We start from the raw sequence: 18,596 nt of genomic DNA on the forward strand, positions 1-18,596 counted from the left end.
AAATATACTACAATCTGGAATTGGTAGTTTTTAGTTTTAATTTCCACAATTGGTCTAACTGGTGTAGGTATAAAGGAAATATTTATTTTTAGAAAAGAAAATCTCATGACTGAAAACATAGTATTCTACCGACATGTCGCAATCTGGCAACTGGCAATTGAGATGTTTTATAAAGTCATGTAATACAATATACAGAAATATAGAGAAACTACAAATTCTCCTATAAAACATCCTATTCCAGAGTCTGGAACATTGTTATTAGCATAGTGGATATACCAATAGAAAAATAAGAATTCCAGCTAACTTTGTTAACAACATAAAGTTTTGTGTTAGGTTTACAAGTTCAGTAACTCCACTTTAGTCCATTCCCGGTACTTGCACTACAGGTAATTTAAACTGAGTATTATTCTGCATCAGATGAACAAGGAAAAGAGCGATTATTCGCTATTTTGGAAACCAGCACAACAAGGGACTAAGCAATCTAGCTTTACCACAATTAAAATATGAAATTGAGACTAAGGACATCATTAGGAAAGTCCGCCCACCATCCCAACGTAAAAAGGGACGCCCGCCATAAGTGCGGCGGTCCCATGGGGGTGATTAGGATGCGCCTGCCACACTGGCGGGCGCATCCTGCATTTTTAAAATTGCGGCGGCGGTGCTTTCAGCACCACCCGCCGCAATGCCAAAAATGCATGTTGTGCATTTGCATGCACAACGTGGCAGGCACTCCGCGGTGCCTGCCATGTTGCGCATGCAAATGCAGGCGGGTACCATAGGTACCCCCCATGTGCACCCCCCAAAATTCCTGGGGACCCGCTACGGGCCCCCAATGGCAAGGACCGCATGCCTTTCCGTGGCGGCAACGAAGCCACGGAAAGGCAAATCCCCGCGTGTATCGTAATATGGATGGCGGTGTCTAACAGACACCGCCACCATATTAAAACCTTTTCCACCCAGTCGACTCATTGCCCGGGCGGAAAACCGGCGGACGGTCCTTCCGTCCACTGGGGTTCCCCCGCCATAGTAATATGGCGGGGGGAAATGGCATGCGAGTGGGAGAGAATATCGGGCGGATCGCCACCGCCATGCGGGTGGTGGTGATCCGCCCGACATTCTAATTGACCCCATAGTTGGAGACACAAACACAATGGAAAAAACTTAGGGCCGCATCGAAAATCAATTCAGCATTCCATAAAAAGCTAATTTTAGGTAATCGCTATGTAAGGAATGCAAAATGATATGTAAGAAAATAGCGATTGCTAAAGATCACAATCGCAATTAGGTAATCACTATTAGATAATACTACTGCATTCGCTACTACAAGGCCCATAGGTGCAAATGGTTTTTCATTAGCAAATTGGCGATTACCAAATTGGTAATCGCAAATTAGTTAATGCAAAACCAAGTGTGCCCAGGGGCCTGAGGTCCCCCTGAAGCACCCCAAAGAGACATGTGTACATGCAAGTGCACTTATGCTGCAAGGCACTATGAAAAATGCAGTTTTGTGCATTTTCAAATATTGCATATGGTTACCATTGACTCGGATTCAATGGTAATAGCATATCCTAAATCTACAGTTTGCATTTAGAAAATGCTTGCCACATGTGCTTACTGAATCGCAAATTGTGATTCTCTCTTTCCATTCGCTATTTTAAGTAATTGCAAAAAATTGCGATTACCTAAGATTGCGACTGCAAAGCCTTTCATAAATCTTTGACGAGTATTTGGCATTTGCAAACAGTCAATTTTAGCAATTTGCACGGTTTGCAAAAGCAAAATGGTTTCACTCCAAAGTTTAACTTGTTACTGAAGTGCACTGATTTAACAATATAAATTGATGACTTGTGTTGACATAATCTGAATTACACTTGAAAATGGATTTACTTACAAACAACTTTACACCATTGCTGTCCATTTTTGGTGCCAATTGGTGTAAATGTTTATGAATGAGAAAATCTTCTTAAACAAAAGAAAGTAGCAACAGGGCCAGCAAGGTTTTTTAACCCTTTACCCCCCTAACGAGGTGTGGCGGTGCCCCCTACCTCCCCTTGGATAGGAGGGGGTTAAAAAATACTTGGTTCCAGTTTGGACTGGAGTTTTCGCAACAACTTTGGTGTGCTTATTGATCTTGGGGACAGGACGGCCCCCCTTTTCTTTTGTTTGGCTCTCTACAGTGGCCAAAACTGTTCTTTTCAGACCCCCAGCAGATGTTATCACGGGGCGCCTTTTAGGGGCGGCCTTTGCCATTTTACATTACTGTCGGCATGGAAATAAAGGGATTGCCTAATACTCAAGTGATTTTTCACAAAATTGATAAGGTGAGCACACAGGACCCCTGACTTCAAGGTCCGCAAATTGGCTGCTAGACACTAGGGGGCAGATTTACAAGAACTGACACATCACTGCATATTAGCAGAGATGCGTCAGTTTATTTGCATCACGCAAAAAAAGCCTTGCGCCACCATAGATGTGTCACATTTACAATGCGGCGCACCGGTGCGCAAGGATTGACAGATACGTGGCGCATCTATTGGCATAAAGGCAACGCATTTCTGGAGTCGTGTCGCAAGCACGATGCAACTCCAGTAATGCTTCGGAATGCCTATTTCAAACATGCTGTGCCACTCCTTACGTCTGCTTCAAGCGGGCGTAAGGTTTTGACGCAGTGGTGTCGTAAAAGTGACTCAGTGAAATCTTGTAGATTTCACTGCGTCACTTTTACGAGGCTTTCTTGAGTCGGAACGCCCACCTTGCATACCTGCATCAGGTATAATGTGATGCGGGGCTTTACAACGTGACGCATCTCCATAGCTGCGTCACGTTGTAAACGTGTCACAACGGGGGGCATTATTTACGACACCGCTGCGTCATAAAAGTGACGCAACAGCAGCGTAAAAGTGTCGCAAGTAGCTTGTAAATCTGCCCCTAGATACCTATAGCCTTGAGACTAAACCTCGTCCCCTTTATTAACTGTGATTGTTGAGAGGCTATTGAGAATTAGTTCTTAAATGGACAAGAGCCTATACCACCAACTGTTACAAACTGATTGAATATACGTTTATGTATTCTCTCATTAGTTGGTCTTACATAGTGCTACAAGCCTGCTTTCTGTTACTTCAGAGCACCAACTAGTCATCAACTACAGCACAAAAACTGCAAGAATCTTTCAGTACCCCGGGATGCCTCAATTCAGGGCACTTGTTCTAGATTGATGTGTTAATCTTTTCTAACGCATTTGTCACAACGTGTACACTTGAAGGAGGCTGTTGCCAAGTTTATGTTATTGCTCCAGGCGTACAACTGAAGCCATAAGAAATGAGGGGTGTGTAATCCTTAAAAAAAATGTTTATAAAGTTACCTAATTAAAGTAAATGCTTACCGTTGCCCCACCCGCTTTGTCTCGTGGGGATGATAGCATGTACCCTGAGGCTTTTCGCAATTTGATGAGAAATGGATCTGCCAAACAAGACTTGAATATTAATTAATTGCACCTATGGTGATGAGAGGGAGAGTCTGGTCTGGAAACAAAACTGTTGATTTAGCAGTGTACTCTTAGACATGAAACGCCCACCAGGGTTTGTATATAAAGGCTCAGAAATCCAGCCATTGCACCAGCACCTTCTACTCTCCTACTCTGTGGCAATTTGAAGGGCAGCAGTTCTTCGGGAGCATCATGTCTTACCTCCATCATAGTGCTAGTTCCAGTCGGGCTTCAATAGGTGGTGGCGGTGGGGCCAGCTTTGGTGGCTTCCAAGGCAGTGTTGGAGCAGGCGGAGGTTTCCAAGAGGGCTATGGTGGTGGATTTGGTGGTGGACCTGGCGGGGGCTATCTCAGCAACGAGGGCCTCCTCTCTGCTGGGGAAAAGCAGACCATGCAAAACCTTAATGACCGCCTTGCTACCTATCTGGAGAAAGTCAAACAATTGGAAAGTGCCAACGTGGAGCTTGAGAACAAAATCAAGGAATGGTATGAAAAGCACCGTGCAGGATTAGTACCTCAAGACTACAGCAGATATTATCCAATAATTGCAGATCTTCAAAAAAAGGTAGGAAAGTCATGCTAGGCCAGTCATTCTGCCCACCTGCTTTCCACCAATGTAGTCATTAAAACCATAAAAAACTTGGAATAAGGATATACCCGATCAAATCATTGCTTGTTATTGCTGCATTGCAGTTGTTGATGCAGAAATTCATATTTACTTTTTAGGTTATTTACTTTTTAAATATACGGGGGAGTCGTCTCTCATAGTTTCCAGATAGGGCTTTTTATAGAGTACAGACACTTTCTTCTCCAGATGTGTATAAAATGTCACTCTCACTCTTTATTTCATCAATGCAATTCATTTCAACCACACCATATTTATGGACCCACACATTCCTGCAATGAACCTGCGACTAAACGCTTGTAAAGACCGGATTATTAAGATCTTCCCTGCTGTTTGTATAAGACTGAGCCAAAAGTCTAACATTATCATATTAATTTGTACATTTGCAGTTATTGTAATTTTTTTTTAAAATGCAGATACAGTTCCATTGGATTGAGGGTAGTGGGCAGTGCTGTGTAGTTCATTGCATTATTATCTGAGATAAATAGCAAGCAAATGTGTGCGACTGCCTGGCTGTGAGACCATTGAGCCGTTCATTTGCTTCCAGGTGGCTCCATGCATCACTATGTGTAAAGATCCTGGCTGTCATTTAACACGTTTATGGAATCCACTCTTTCAGTTGTAGTCTTGGTTTTCTTCAATAGAGTCAGTGTCACTGACATTGATTATGTAAAGGGAAGACGAAACACAAATTCCTAGATTTACGAGTCCGCATTGTTTCTACTGATACTGCATGGTGGTGCTTATATTATTAAACAAAAAAAGGAGTGAGGGAGCTGGGTACTATGTGCTAGCTCCAAATATCTGCAAAGATACTCCTTGTCATAAACACGTAATAAAAAAATGTAACTCCACTTTCATTATTTTTCAGGAAGATTATTGCATATTTTTTTTTGAAGGTCAAATTCATTGTACTTTTTGAAATGACCCTTCACCTGATGCACCATGACCTTCCACTGTGACCATCTATTGTCTTCCAGATCATTGCTGCATCTACTGATAATGCCAGGATTGTCCTGCAAATCGACAATGCCAGACTGGCTGCGGACGACTTCAAACTTAAGTAAGTCTATCAATTCCGGAATTCCACAGACAGAGCTGTCCGAATTCCATCGTATTCTTGCCTGTCCTCACCTCCCTTTCCGCAACGCCATCCATTATCATAGCCTTATCTACAGTAGATGTGTTTACTGTAACAGCCTTTCGATTGTTGTGTCACAATATGTGTTCTCCCCCTTGACAAGATCATTACCGTTGCCACATGGGCGCTTTCTAACCTTGCCAGACACATCCAGACCTCCCCTTGTCTGGTAACCATAAATAACTGATCCCTTGAAACCTGAGGGCTTGAATTAGACCTCCATAGATGGCCCTACATCCATCAGGGTGGCAGAGGACATCTCCCCCCACCCTGACCGGACTACCACCCACCATACTACAAGATCGCGGCCGGTCCAGCAGTGATCCTGCGCCTCCAGAGGAGCCACTGCCACCACATCTTTTAAGCAGCCATGCAGAAAACCTGTGTAATTCAGACAGACTCCTAAAGCAGCAGGATTCTGTTTCTAGAAAAACAAAATGCTAATAGGCCAAACACCCTGGGAGAAGAAGTCCCAGGGGTCATTACTTTTTCCCTGTTCATGAAAGCTAGAAACAAGCATTGCTAATGCATCCGTTTCGCCTATGTGATTAATAAAGTGCTGTTTTCATCAATTATCGCCTGGGAGAAGGAAAGAGCTTCCTGACAGATAACATGGGAGTGGAGAGGATGTGGTGCAGTGAGCCGAGCTGCTGACTCGAGAGCTGGGGATCCCGGGTCGAGTCTCGACGGGGCCACTCAACATCCTGTGATTCTATGCAAATCACTTAATTTCTCGGGTGAAAAATTGTTATATCAATATGCTGGAAGTGTATACGGCAAAACTAAATGGAAATATAGTTCCACCAAAGCAGAAGTTAACAGTATTTTGGCAGCAGGAAAGTGATATGAAAAGCAGAGGAGGACCAAGCATTGGTAAATGCAGGAAAATATGCTACAGCCAATAGAAATGGAGGAAAGGTAAGTGGCATCCACAGGAACCAGTGAGAAGACAGGAAAGAGAGGAGGCGGGATGTAAGTCCCTTTTAAGTTTACATTAAAAACAATAGATTTCTCAAGCACAGTGCAAACGCTGTGCAGGCGAAACCAATAAAGGATATTAGAATGTCCACACTAAATAAGAAGTGTGGTATCATACCCATACCCTGACAACGCCTACTCCGTCTGGCAGTTGGAGTAAGTGTTCTAAAAGTGGAGCCAGCAGAGGCACTGATGTCGGAAACCTGATAGTAAGACTGACAAAGTAGAGTAGGCAGAACTATGTTTGGAGGACAAGGCCCTCTGTCATTTTTGCGATGGAGTATCCGATCTGCCATACTCTAAATCAGGCCAATAGTATTTAAAATAATCCATGATATGCTCCCACTTACAACATCTTACACACAATCACTAGATGTACTTACTGATGAAATCTGCTATTGGCAAAATTAAAACATTTTTTCTATCCTTAACGTAGCTTGTGAGTCACAGAGATGTTTGCTCTTGAGATGAGAGCCCGATCACTGGACTCAGCTCTCAAACACCCAAATGACTGATTACCTCACTTCATCCACTCTTTTATCTCACCCTTTTGCCACATAAGGGTCCTTTACTCTATGCATGCTTTTTATCTCAATCACCACTAGTCACCTCACTCACCTTCCTCACTATGGGCCAGATGTATGAAGACATTTTCCCATAGACACAGAATGGGTAAAACTGTTTGATACATCTGTCCCTCAATCACCATCCAATCCGTACCATGCTTTGTAAAGCATGTATGTAAGAAATATGACCAATTCAAATACATTTCAAAAGAACAAATAGCGCAATGATGTCGACTTTGAATATCTGTAGTTATTTTGCTAGGCATTATCTATAAATTACATTTTCCAGTCATTCCACTTGTGAAATAAACTTTAGGCAAGAGACAAGCACAAGTTTAGGGTTAGCTCATTGACAAAAGCACAGAGATGGGTGACTTTCTTGAATTAATCTCATCATTGAGATCTATTGGAAATGCATACTGAGGACTTAGATGAGGGAAGACGGGATGGAATGCTTTGCACCGTCTTCTCTGGATAGCTATGCTGTATGAATATATGCTCTAGAAATGTCTTCTGAATGTAGAACAGCTTCACTTGTGTTTAAGATTAACACAATCTCATTACACAACTAACTTGATTCTGCTACATTATGGAGATTTGTTCTAATACCAGAAGGCCACCATTTAGACACTTAAACCATTCTGAACAAATGTGGCAATTTACAGAACATTCCTAAAAATGCACTTGTCCTTGCATATTTGGATTTCAAGCAACATATTGTCATATGGCTCAACCATAAGAGTTTACACAGTGTCTACTACACACTCTATCTAGGGGAAATCACCTGGTTTTACCTAATCAGCCATTCAGTGGTACTGGTTGAGAATGATGCAAGTCAGATGGGCACCTCTTTCAGTTTACACACAGATGTTAGAAGCAGGTACATTTACCATAACATCACTCTAAACTGTGTTTCTTTACCTTACTGCAAAAATAATGAAACTATGATTTATCCTGAAGGATTTGGTAGACTTGAATTTCCAACAGTCATGTCTAACTTGCATGTTGGGAATTTTGTATGAAACTGATCTAGCATTTAAAGACCAAAACCACCAGAAGGGTATTTAAAGAGAAATTCTATAACTCTCCAATAGAGGCATTTTATCAGTCGCTTGTTATAGATGTCACCAACAGTATCGTACTTCTACATCTTTTATTTAAAAAAAGCATATGGATTTAGTTGTAAATTTGAAATGCCACAGGGCTTATGGCACTGTGCTGCTGCAATCTTTAATTTACCTGCTTGAAGCCACAGTTGTAAGAACCTGCTCTTTCAGATGCGTTTTTTCTTTGCCCGTTACTCACATGCCTACTTATGTTTTTTCTCCAGGTACGAGAATGAGCTGTCCCTGCGCCAGAGTGTGGAGGCTGACATCAACGGGCTTCGTAGGGTGCTGGATGAGTTGACCTTATCCAAGTCTGACCTTGAGGGAGAAGTTGAGAGTCTAAGAGAGGAGCTGGCTTCCCTCAAGAAGAACCATGAAGAGGTAAAAGCAGTTGTTGTACTTCTAAAGAGACATGAAAGTGCTGGTATTGACATAGATGGAGGCTAAAAACTTTTTTTTACATGCCCTTGAAATTTGTTTTCTGATTCATCAGAGTTTTTCCTTAATTGTGGATGTCTGTATTAGAAAAATCTTTGAAAAAAATCTTCGTGATTTGGTTTGGAGCTTTTTTCAAAGGCATGGCACACAATATCATATGAGAAACTTAATTTTGCTAACCCCTGACAAGAAATGAGGTCAAGGGATCTTATAAATGACTTAGGTGGGGAAATGCAGGAGAGTGTGAGTTTGCATTTAAGACAAAAATCTGAGGTGTGCAGGAACTGTGGGAAGCCATGTTAGTTACATTCTCCTGCTGAAATTGGTGCTTTTGAACAAATCCTCCATTCCAGATCTAGCAGTTTACTAAGTGATTCTGAGAATTCTTGTTCGTTATCACAAGGTAAGTTGCAATAGGGATGTAGAGAATATTTGACACATTTCAACTATTTCTTACACTTTGCCTTGAAACAGTATGAATTATTACCATTTCTCAAGGCAGAGTCAACAGATACAAGGGAAAGGTGTGGCAGAAAGCAACTATTCACCTAACACCAATGCACTGGCACACAGCTTATCATATCAGGTTTGCATTGCAAACCTGAGACACCTGAGAAGTGAACAGCATTACATTGCTTGCTCCAAGAAGAACATATATGGTTATACTCTCAAGAAGTCTAGGGCTGGTGGCTCTGTTGTTTCTAAGGCTGTTGTATCCTTGGCCAAGTTACAGGCATTTGTAAATGTGATGATTGGTGGAGGGGATATCATGAAAGGGAGGACTATCGTTCACTTGAATCATTCAGTCATTTTCAGAACCCATGGTCCTACTGATGAAATCTTTGTTTGGTAGATACACCTTCTTGCTAGACCATAGTCAACCCCTCGCCACATCTTCTGCTGACTAGTGCCCGTATCCTGTCACACCGGAGTCAGGCCCACATCCTGTCACACCGGAGTCAGGCCCGCATCCTGTCACAACGGAGTCAGGCCCACATCCTGTCACACCGGAGTCAGGCCCGCATCCTGTCACAACGGACTCAGGCCCGCATCCTGTCACACCAGAGTCAGGCCCACATCCCGTCACACTGGAGTCAGGTCCACATCCTGTCACACCTGAGTCAGGCCCACATCCTGTCACACCGGAGTCAAGCCCACATCCTGTCACACCGAGTCAGGTCTTTTCCTCCACAAACATACCTGTTTCGAATCAAGTATCTGTTCTTCCCTTGCACTACATTATCTTCTCTCACATCACACCTCCAGATGCTCCAGTAGATTCCATTTCCACATTTGATGGTACTTCATTTACTAACCTCAAAGGAGTGAAAGGCAGAGTTGGTGCTGTAAAGGACTTTGAACCTCTGAGTTGCCAGTGACACCAGATGTCAGCAGCAGGCAATGAATCTTAGCTGTTTCCTACAACTAGACTGTGTCTCCTTACCAGCACACCTCACAACCTTCTCACTCAACAATTGCCCTTCCTCTTTGTAGTCAAGAGCCTTCCTTGCGAAGAACATTCTTAACCCTTCGATCAATGCAAACCATTGTCCTTATGTCAAGCCTCCCTCCCCTACCATTCCTGTTCTTTTTATTCTAGCATTACAATCATTAAGTCAGACAAAATAATTCACAGGCTCCTGTTAAAATGCCAAAAATATGTCCTTAGGGTAATGCCTAGTATGTCACTTAAAAAGGAAAAAGAGAATGCTATAATTTAGAAACAATATATACTCATATCCCCTTTGGAAAAGTAGATGCTGCTACAAACCAGTGACGACGCTGTGCTCTATAGGAGTGTTTGATGTCTGGTAATCCACAGATACCAATGATGGGGTTATGGTTATGATTTGTTTTATTGAAAGCAAACATGGATGTGAATTAGTGGCGACTAGGGATGGCAGCTGTAACTACAGAATAACCCATTGGTACCCCTGGCACTTCTCTTGGAAGCAGTGGTCTCAGGGATAAAAAATAATGGGAGAAAGAAAGTAAATATAGTTCAAAGAACCATGTTTGTGTTTGAAGTGCACAATCATTGCCCCTTTCATCTCAACTCACCAGCTAAGACGAGGCTCTTGAGGGGCCCACGGTGGGAAACTGGCAAAACTTGAGGTGCTGATGGGGATCACATTATGCATGATGTCACTTCTGTTACTATTGGCATTTTGGTGAATTGACTTCTATGAAAGCAACTATATAAAGAGCACAAAAGGTGACTGTTCCGTGTAGTCTTTCAAACTCATGTATGCCTGCCTGTGATTCATGCCCTTGATATGTTGCTACTCTTCCTGCAGGAAATGAAGGCACTCATGGGAACCCAAGGGCAACTCAGTGTAGAGATGAATGCAGCGCCAGGTATCAACCTGCTGAAACTCCTCAGCGACATGCGAAGCCAATATGAGGAGATGGCAGAAAAGAATCGCCGGGATGCCGAAGCAAATTTCCTGGAAGCGGTGAGGAGGGGAGATAAACAGCTTGGTGCATGTCTTGCGGGTTGTGGGATATGGCGGACTGAACGATGGGAAACCTAGGTATTGCCTAACCAACTAATGTTCCCTGAATTGCCCATAAATGATGTTGCCAAGTAAGTCCCAACCCAGACTCTATGTAAATTATAACCTAGTCTACTCAGGGCTTACCAGCCATTCTGAGTTCCCACAGCCTGGTCCATTCTGATGCCTTGGGTTTGGGAGGATGTATGTTCTAAATACGGATTAGCATATGGTTGACCCCTGTCTGTAATGACCGAGACAATTGAAAGATGATGTATTGGAATGCACCACAGATGACTACCACTGGCGGAGAGTAATTCAAGCAGTTCATCCATCAGTGTTTGTGATGTGTAAATATGTGACGTACACTCACACCCATGCTGTCTCTTAGAGCAATGCCATCAAGCAAGAAATTTCTGCCGGGGTTGAGCAGGTGCAGTCGAGCAAGAGTCAGATTCACGACCTGAAACGCTCCCTCCAGGCCTTGGAAATTGAATTGCAGGCAGCTCTGGCAATGGTAAGTTGTGTCAATTATTCCAGTTCTTTCTAAAGATACTTCAAGGGCGCAAGATCTTTCCAAGCATATAAGGTGCCCCATTTCTCCTGGAAGAGCTTTAGTAACAGGAAAATGATGAAAGCACCATTTATATAGCACATAGGTCACTCTCAAGAGAATGAAGGCAGATACATAAGTGCCATGTTTCCTAGGTCCTTGAGTGGGTAGCTAGTCCAGTCCAGTTTATTTCTTTGCATTCTGGAACTTGTAGTTCTGGTTTTATAATGGGATAAAATGTGCCTACAAGTCATAGAATGTAAAGACAAATTCTGGACTGGAGAAGCTAATCACGCTTGGAAACGGGATATTTGGCAGGGCTGCACTTATTAGTATTAGTGAGAACACTGTCACTGAATTGGCTTTAAATCTCATTTTTTGCAATCTCAAAAACAAGCCAATTTGTCTCGGAATCAGGCGTTGATCTGCCAATCTGGATGTTACATATAGTAGCCAACTACTGAGTGTTACCGTTAATTGATCGACTGATTGCATTGACAGAGCTCAAGCAGCCACATCCTTAGAAGTGTACCAGCGCTTAAGGTAGATTAAAGAAGCAGGATGCATGAGCTATCTTATCAGGGAGGGACTGAGTAGCATTACCAACAAATTTCCTAACCTAAGGTCAAACATATTGGTCTTGACCACTTTCCTAGACGGCATCAGCTTCGATTGTAGCCCAATGATTGGAGGTAGGGAATTCCAAATTCTAGCTGTGAGAACTACCAGACTACGTTGTCCTTGCCTCAGTTGGAAGAAAGATCTCAGTGCTTTGCCAAGAATATACAATGAAAAAATGGCATTCACGTATATCTTGGGATTGACCTGATGGTTTTATGAAAGAGCGAAAGCGCTTTCAATAAACCTCTTTCGTAAACAGGCAGTCAATGTCATTTGTCTAAATATGCAGTATTAGACACATTGCTTTTCAGGCCTACAACTAGCCTAGCAGCAAGGTACTGCAGGAGTTGGAGGCAATGGATAAGATATTTAGGCCCATCCACTAGAGGAGAATTTCAATAGTACTTGCAAAAGGTGAAAAGTGGCTGCTCATATCTCTTCTAGCAGATTTAGGTATGTAAGGCAAGAACCTATCAAGAACATACAATAATCTGGAACTGGTGGTACATACATTTTCCACAGCGGCCTCAAAATTGAAGTCTGTCTATTCCCACACCCCAGTTGTGTGCTGGAGGCACTGGCACAGAAAATCTCCAAGCTCCTTCAGCCACCATTTGGCGGTCCACTTAGCATCAGGCCAGAACACTACAACCTCCATTTTACCCTCATTAAGAGAGAAGGAATTAGTGTGCATCCAATGTGCCACCTTCCTTAGGTACATGTTGAAGGTGTGGGCTGGCTCCTCTTATTTACCATCTAGTCTGACAAGCAATTGCATGTCATCAGCATGGGTCTGAAAAGAGATTCCAAAGAGTTCTAGCAACTGAGTCAAGGGCCATTAACAGCTCCAAAAGGGAATCTAATAAATGTTTGTAAGTTATATAAATGTCAGGACTAAACCCAACTTCCAGGCACAAACAAAACTATACATATGCATAAACTCTAAACTATACTAAGAATCATACAAGAAATCAAAACATAGATCCAGTGCTTAAACAAAGCTTTCCTAAGTTATGGGACACAACTCTCTCAATAATAGCATGAGGGTAAAGAAGAATTGGAGAGTAAGCAAGCAGTCCTTATGGTCAATATTTCAGTGTCTACTGCATGAAAAAGCAATATATATGTTCTAAATGATAGGAAATGAGAGTTGGAAACTATTCAACATGCTCCCATGCTGCCTTAATAGCAACTTGGACTCTTATCGGGCTTAGGCAGTAATCTCTAAGGTCGCAAACATCTACTGTATGTGTTTCATTGGCATATGCCTGTTTTTCAATCCCAATCCAAGGCAGGCTTGGTAAATTTTCACACTTCAACATACCTGATTGCAGTATATTACTCTGAACATTCTTCATCATGCTCAGATATACAACCCAGCGCCACCTAGAACGCCCTCCATTACCATGTGTCACCTGTCCTTCTTGTCTTGTTTACCCACAGAAACAATCCCTTGAAGCCAGCTTGGCAGAAACAGAAGGCAACTACTGTGCCCAGCTGGCACATCTTCAAGTAAAGATCAGTCAAGTAGAGGAGGAGCTCGCGCAAATCAAGGGAGAGATGGAGAACAATATGGCAGAGTATGAGCAACTCCTGGACATCAAGAGCCGGCTGGAGAGGGAGATTGAGACCTACCGGCGCCTGCTGGACGGTCAGGGCAGGTAAAACGATGGCAAATCCTGAACACCTACACTTTAGCAATATTTTGGTTCCAGGCAAATACCTTTACTTGGGGTGCCATTGCAGGAAAGAGGGGAGCCCTAATTCGCCCAAAAAAGTGACATAGGAAAGCCCTTGGCAAAAACCTTACTTGAAACCACTATTGGCACTAGACATTAAACATTGCTTGTAGAATGATTATAAACCAAACGCGTTCTCAGTCATGTGTATGTATGTTGTTTCCTTTCAGTGGCTATATCGAACAACAACCCAAGAGTTATGGCTCTCACTCATCTAAAGGTAAGGGTGCCCTCTTTTTGCGTCGTGATAATGGCTTGATATGACAGTGGTGGGTTCTATTGCCATAATCCCACCTGTTTGTAGTTCTATCTGGTATAATAAAGCCTCACTGCCAAAGGATTTGTATGGGACATTTAGTTCCACAGTGGCAGCAGTAGTTCTTGCCATCCCACCAGATACCAAAGACTGGTCCTGCACTGCCTAACTTCTCTATATATAGATTAGAAAGCACAGAGGTGGCATTGCTCAAGCAGGCCTAATCCAGGAAGGAAATTAAGGGTGAATTTCCTCCAATCATCGCATTTTGTGGCATTAACCCTCCCACAATACAACCTGCTACACTCATCTAGTTGTTATCCCTTTTGCAAGGTAACTTCTGGCACCTTATACCAACTTTAAAAGCTAAAGTTAACATTGTAAGCGGCCATCTTGTTCTATTTTCCTTTTCACCGACAATGCTAGAGTCACATGTTACATTGCTGCTTTATGATGATATGTTGGCATGAGTTCTATGCATGAAATTAAAAAGCTATAAATGCCTGTTTACCACTTGAAATGTGTCACTGTATAAAAAGGATGGAAAAAATAGAAATAATATAATGATTGGATGATCCTGGGATTTTGGTTTGAGGATTATTTACTGCCCCATAAACGTGTTGGAAAAACCTCCTCTTGAAGAGCGAAACATGCATTTTATTACTGCCTGATTAAAATACTCCCTCTTAGAATTAGAATTCCCTCTTTTATCATAAATTAATGAATTTACTATCAACCACCAACTATTGGTAGAGCATTGGACTCAATACATCTGATGCAGTAGAGGCCCCACTCTCTCTCCTTCATTTAACATACACTAGGGTACTTTCTCCCTCAAGCACACACTCACTCACTCCTTTTTGCCATGGAGAGTTGCTTAACTATGGGGTGGAGAAAAGCTGACTGCGGGGAGGGCCTGATGACCAAGGTATGTAAAGATGGCCATCTTGATCTAGGCATGTTAGAACCAGAGGTCAGTGTGGTCACATGACATAAAAGGACCAATGATTGAATGTTCAATGATGGGACATGCAGCAATAACAGGATGCTTACATGAGAGATATTGGTCAGCATTAGAATCTTTACCTGCGTGTCTGTAAATATTTTGCAGATGTACCAAAAAGAATATTTAGGCGGCAATGCACATGCATCAACGATCAAGGTCACATGAAGCACATATCCCATCAGGAGAGCCTTCTCATGAGTTACTTACACCACTGTCTTTATATTTAGCACATTAACACATGGTGCATGCACCAACTAGAACATTTACAGGAATCATATGTATCAATTAGGATGTTCCCATGTGGCACATGCACCAAAGGTCATAGTTACATGATGCACACACACCAATGACAATAGTCACATGACATATATGCGCCAACTAGAAAATGACCATGAGGCACTTGCTCTACACGAGACCCTGCATATGAGGCACTTTCACTCACTAGTCCCTTCTCAAGAGGCACATGCATCAGTGTAAACTTATCAACAATGAGGAACATGCACCAATATTAGCATGTTCGAAGGAGTGGCTTGGCGCAATTTTAGCATGATCTGCAGAGGCGCTACATCAGCAAAGAGAACATTCCAATGTGGCCGCACATGCACTAGTGCCACGTGAGGTATATGCACCCAAGACAGATGTATACACATTTTAATTTTCACAAGGGACATATGCACTAAGTAGAATGTTCCCCTCAGGCAGGGCACTAACATTGGCAAGATTACAAAAAGGAAAAAAATATACATCAAATAATGACATGAAGCATATGCAATTATGCACTGACGTCACTGTGTATAAGATAAATGCACCACCACAAGAACAGCAATAGTGGACAAGCACAATATCACAATTTTCAATACTATCATCACATATGGGACATGCACCAGCCTGAAAGCGCTCACAAATGAGACATATGTGATGGTTCGCGTTAGGGGCTTACGTCTAGGAATAAATGTCTCAAATAATACAAATGCCAACGATACGTGAATATTAAAGTGTAGTCTTATTATTAGAAATGGTGTATGAGGCACATTTTCAATGTTAAACCATTCACAAGATACAGACACCAAAATTAGGAAATTCACAAAGGGACATTTACATGAGGAACAGACAAAGCTCATGATTACTTTTGACCAGTTTAATTCTGAGCCATTTTTTTTTTTTTTTTTAAATGAAACCGTTCGGGCGCAATTTAGAAAACTATTTCCCTACCTATGTTTAATTTAGGTACAAAAATTGATGTAATGGAGATGACAAAATCTAATGCCTGATTTGTGAAATGAGATCAGAATGCCATACTTTATCCAACATGTCCACCACCCTCTCTTACCTTTATGCACTATTTTTTTCCTCTAAAGATATACTACCTGCATTCCATTGTTCATTCACCTCTTCATTTCTTGTTTCAACCCCAGATCCAGTTAGAAGCCGCGTTGTGAAGACCATCGTCCAGGAAGTGGTTGATGGCAGAGTAGTCTCACAAGAGGAGAAACAAAGTGAACAGAAACTATAGACAGAAGCTGGGTCTCTGCTTATGGAACCGCTGATCTACCAGGAAACCTACAGCAAGATGCCCAAACAGGGAGGAGGAACACCTTCCATAGTACTACCCCTCCCGTTCTTCTGCTTTTCCTAGGGGGGTTCATCAAACATAGCCATAGAATTTGTTGGACAATTCAACACACTAAGCAACACAACACCAGCATCTCGCGTATAAAAGCAAACGAGGAGACGCCTGAGATGACACCTAAGAAAACCGAGAGGGCGTCCAGAGGTTCATCACGTAGCTTGGCATTGACCAAGGACGAGCGCTCTTACTTTGACAATAAATAGTCAATTTTTGCTTACTAACCTTCAAAACTTAGGTCAATGGAGAGCATTTTATGTGCCATATCCCTGAGGAAATATGAATTTTTATGATCAATTGTGTCCCCTATCTTAGACCCCAACGGCTCCATGTACGTGCTACAAGTACATGTATGTTCCCTCCACTTCCAGCTATGAAGACGCAAATACATATGCGTCCAACGTCAACATGTCCTCTTTCAGATTCACCATGAATGGGTCGAATATTCCGTTCCTAAGTATGCTTTGCCACCGTCTTTATATGGTGTACCTTTCACGTTTTTCAGCTCTGGCAAGTTAGGCCCTGAATTCTGCCATCGAGCCTTTTCCTGCCTTCTGCCTCTGAATGCTCCAGCCTGGACCTGCATCTGTATCCATGACCTTTGTCTTACTCCCTGCGCGGCTAACGGTGCCCGGCTCGGCCTGTTGCCTGCCAAAGACTGTATTTAGTCTTCAAGTTATCTGCTCCGCTCCTCGACCAATACATTCCTGTCTAGTAGTTTAGGTAAACATCCTTCCAGCTACAGAGCAAAGGGCCCGGCCTCACTGTCTCCGTGCAAGTAATTCATAGCTCCTGTTACCATGGTAGGCCCATGCCCCCTCGCATCTCATGTAGACACATAGACGCTTATTCACGCACTAGCAGTCAGTATAGAATAGCCTCAGCTTGAGAGACCCTTCCTTCCAGATAATACAGTTCCTTAAACACAAGATACTAGATACGATTTGGGATTAGGTTGTTCTGACATCCCAGACTTCTGTCTCCTCATGTGGGGCTCAATGTCAAGTCCCCTTCACCCTCTAGTTCCACGTCAGTCACACGTCATGCTGCTGCACGCGCATCTCTGCCAAGTATTTCTACTGACATTGCAGGATTCTCTTATGGATCCACCCACCTGTGTCATCCTCTGAATGACGTTTCTAGTACACGCCTCTATGTACGCCTATTGTAACGCCTTTTTCATTTCGTATGTGTATTCTTATCTCTCTTCTCAGCTGTTACGCCTTCTACATCTGTCTTTACTGTAATGCATTGACTATATATATGGTAACCTGTCAATAATGTGCGCGCTGATCCCTTCCTGAACCTTCGTGGTGACGGAATCCGATTGCCTGGTTCGAACCAATTCCTTTGTAAGGAATAAAACCCCTTTTATAACCTCAAATACCACGGATTCTGCCTCTTATTTTTCTGAGTTATTCTTATTAAACTTTACCGCATAAAAATAGTACAGGTAATTTAAATATTTACCACATAATTGGCGCCCGAATAGGGACTCCTCCCTTTCCCCACACGCCGGAGGTGCGTTGCAGGCCCGGTCCCCTGCCACAGCCGGACGGACAACTACGCGTACCCGCAGGATTTCCTGTACCTCCCTCAGGCCAACGGAGGTGACTGAGGCTGCGATCGACACCCAGACGAGGCGGTGAGGAGTGCGGAGGATCCTGACCAGAGCCAAGCTGAGAGAGCAAGATCCGAGGTATACAGAGGCCCACCAGGTTCCGAAGTTCCGAAGTATCTACGTCGAGTCGAGTCGAGTCGAGTCCGGTCCAGTCCAGTCCAGAGTTTCCGAGGCCTTCTGTTCTGTTCCGTGCTTCCCGGTGAGTACCGTTGCTGGGGACGCATCTAGACGTGCGCATTGGTTTGTGCCGGTCAAGACGGGTTTGGGTACACAGATCCGGTCTGCACTGTTTCTGCAGTGTATCTGTACTGTTTAGCAGTACATCCAGTATTATGCAGTTA

General features: G+C 42.9%; 1 protein-coding gene across 1 annotated transcript; it reads left to right on the forward strand.

Moving 5' to 3' along the window:
- The first annotated feature begins 3,627 nt into the window (after positions 1-3,627).
- LOC146869351 (keratin, type I cytoskeletal 12-like) lies at positions 3,628-17,582 on the forward strand. The gene is made up of 8 exons (XM_085651235.1): positions 3,628-4,048; positions 5,089-5,171; positions 8,124-8,280; positions 10,635-10,793; positions 11,224-11,349; positions 13,450-13,667; positions 13,916-13,965; positions 16,423-17,582. The coding sequence occupies exons 1-8, from the start codon at positions 3,677-3,679 to the stop codon at positions 16,518-16,520; spliced, it is 1,263 nt and encodes a 420-aa protein (XP_085507361.1). The 5' UTR covers positions 3,628-3,676; the 3' UTR covers positions 16,521-17,582.
- The last annotated feature ends 1,014 nt before the right edge of the window (positions 17,583-18,596 follow it).

This window comes from Triturus cristatus, chromosome 1_1 (assembly GCF_964204655.1).
Source record: "Triturus cristatus chromosome 1_1, aTriCri1.1, whole genome shotgun sequence".
Classification (NCBI taxonomy): Eukaryota; Metazoa; Chordata; class Amphibia; order Caudata; family Salamandridae; genus Triturus; species Triturus cristatus.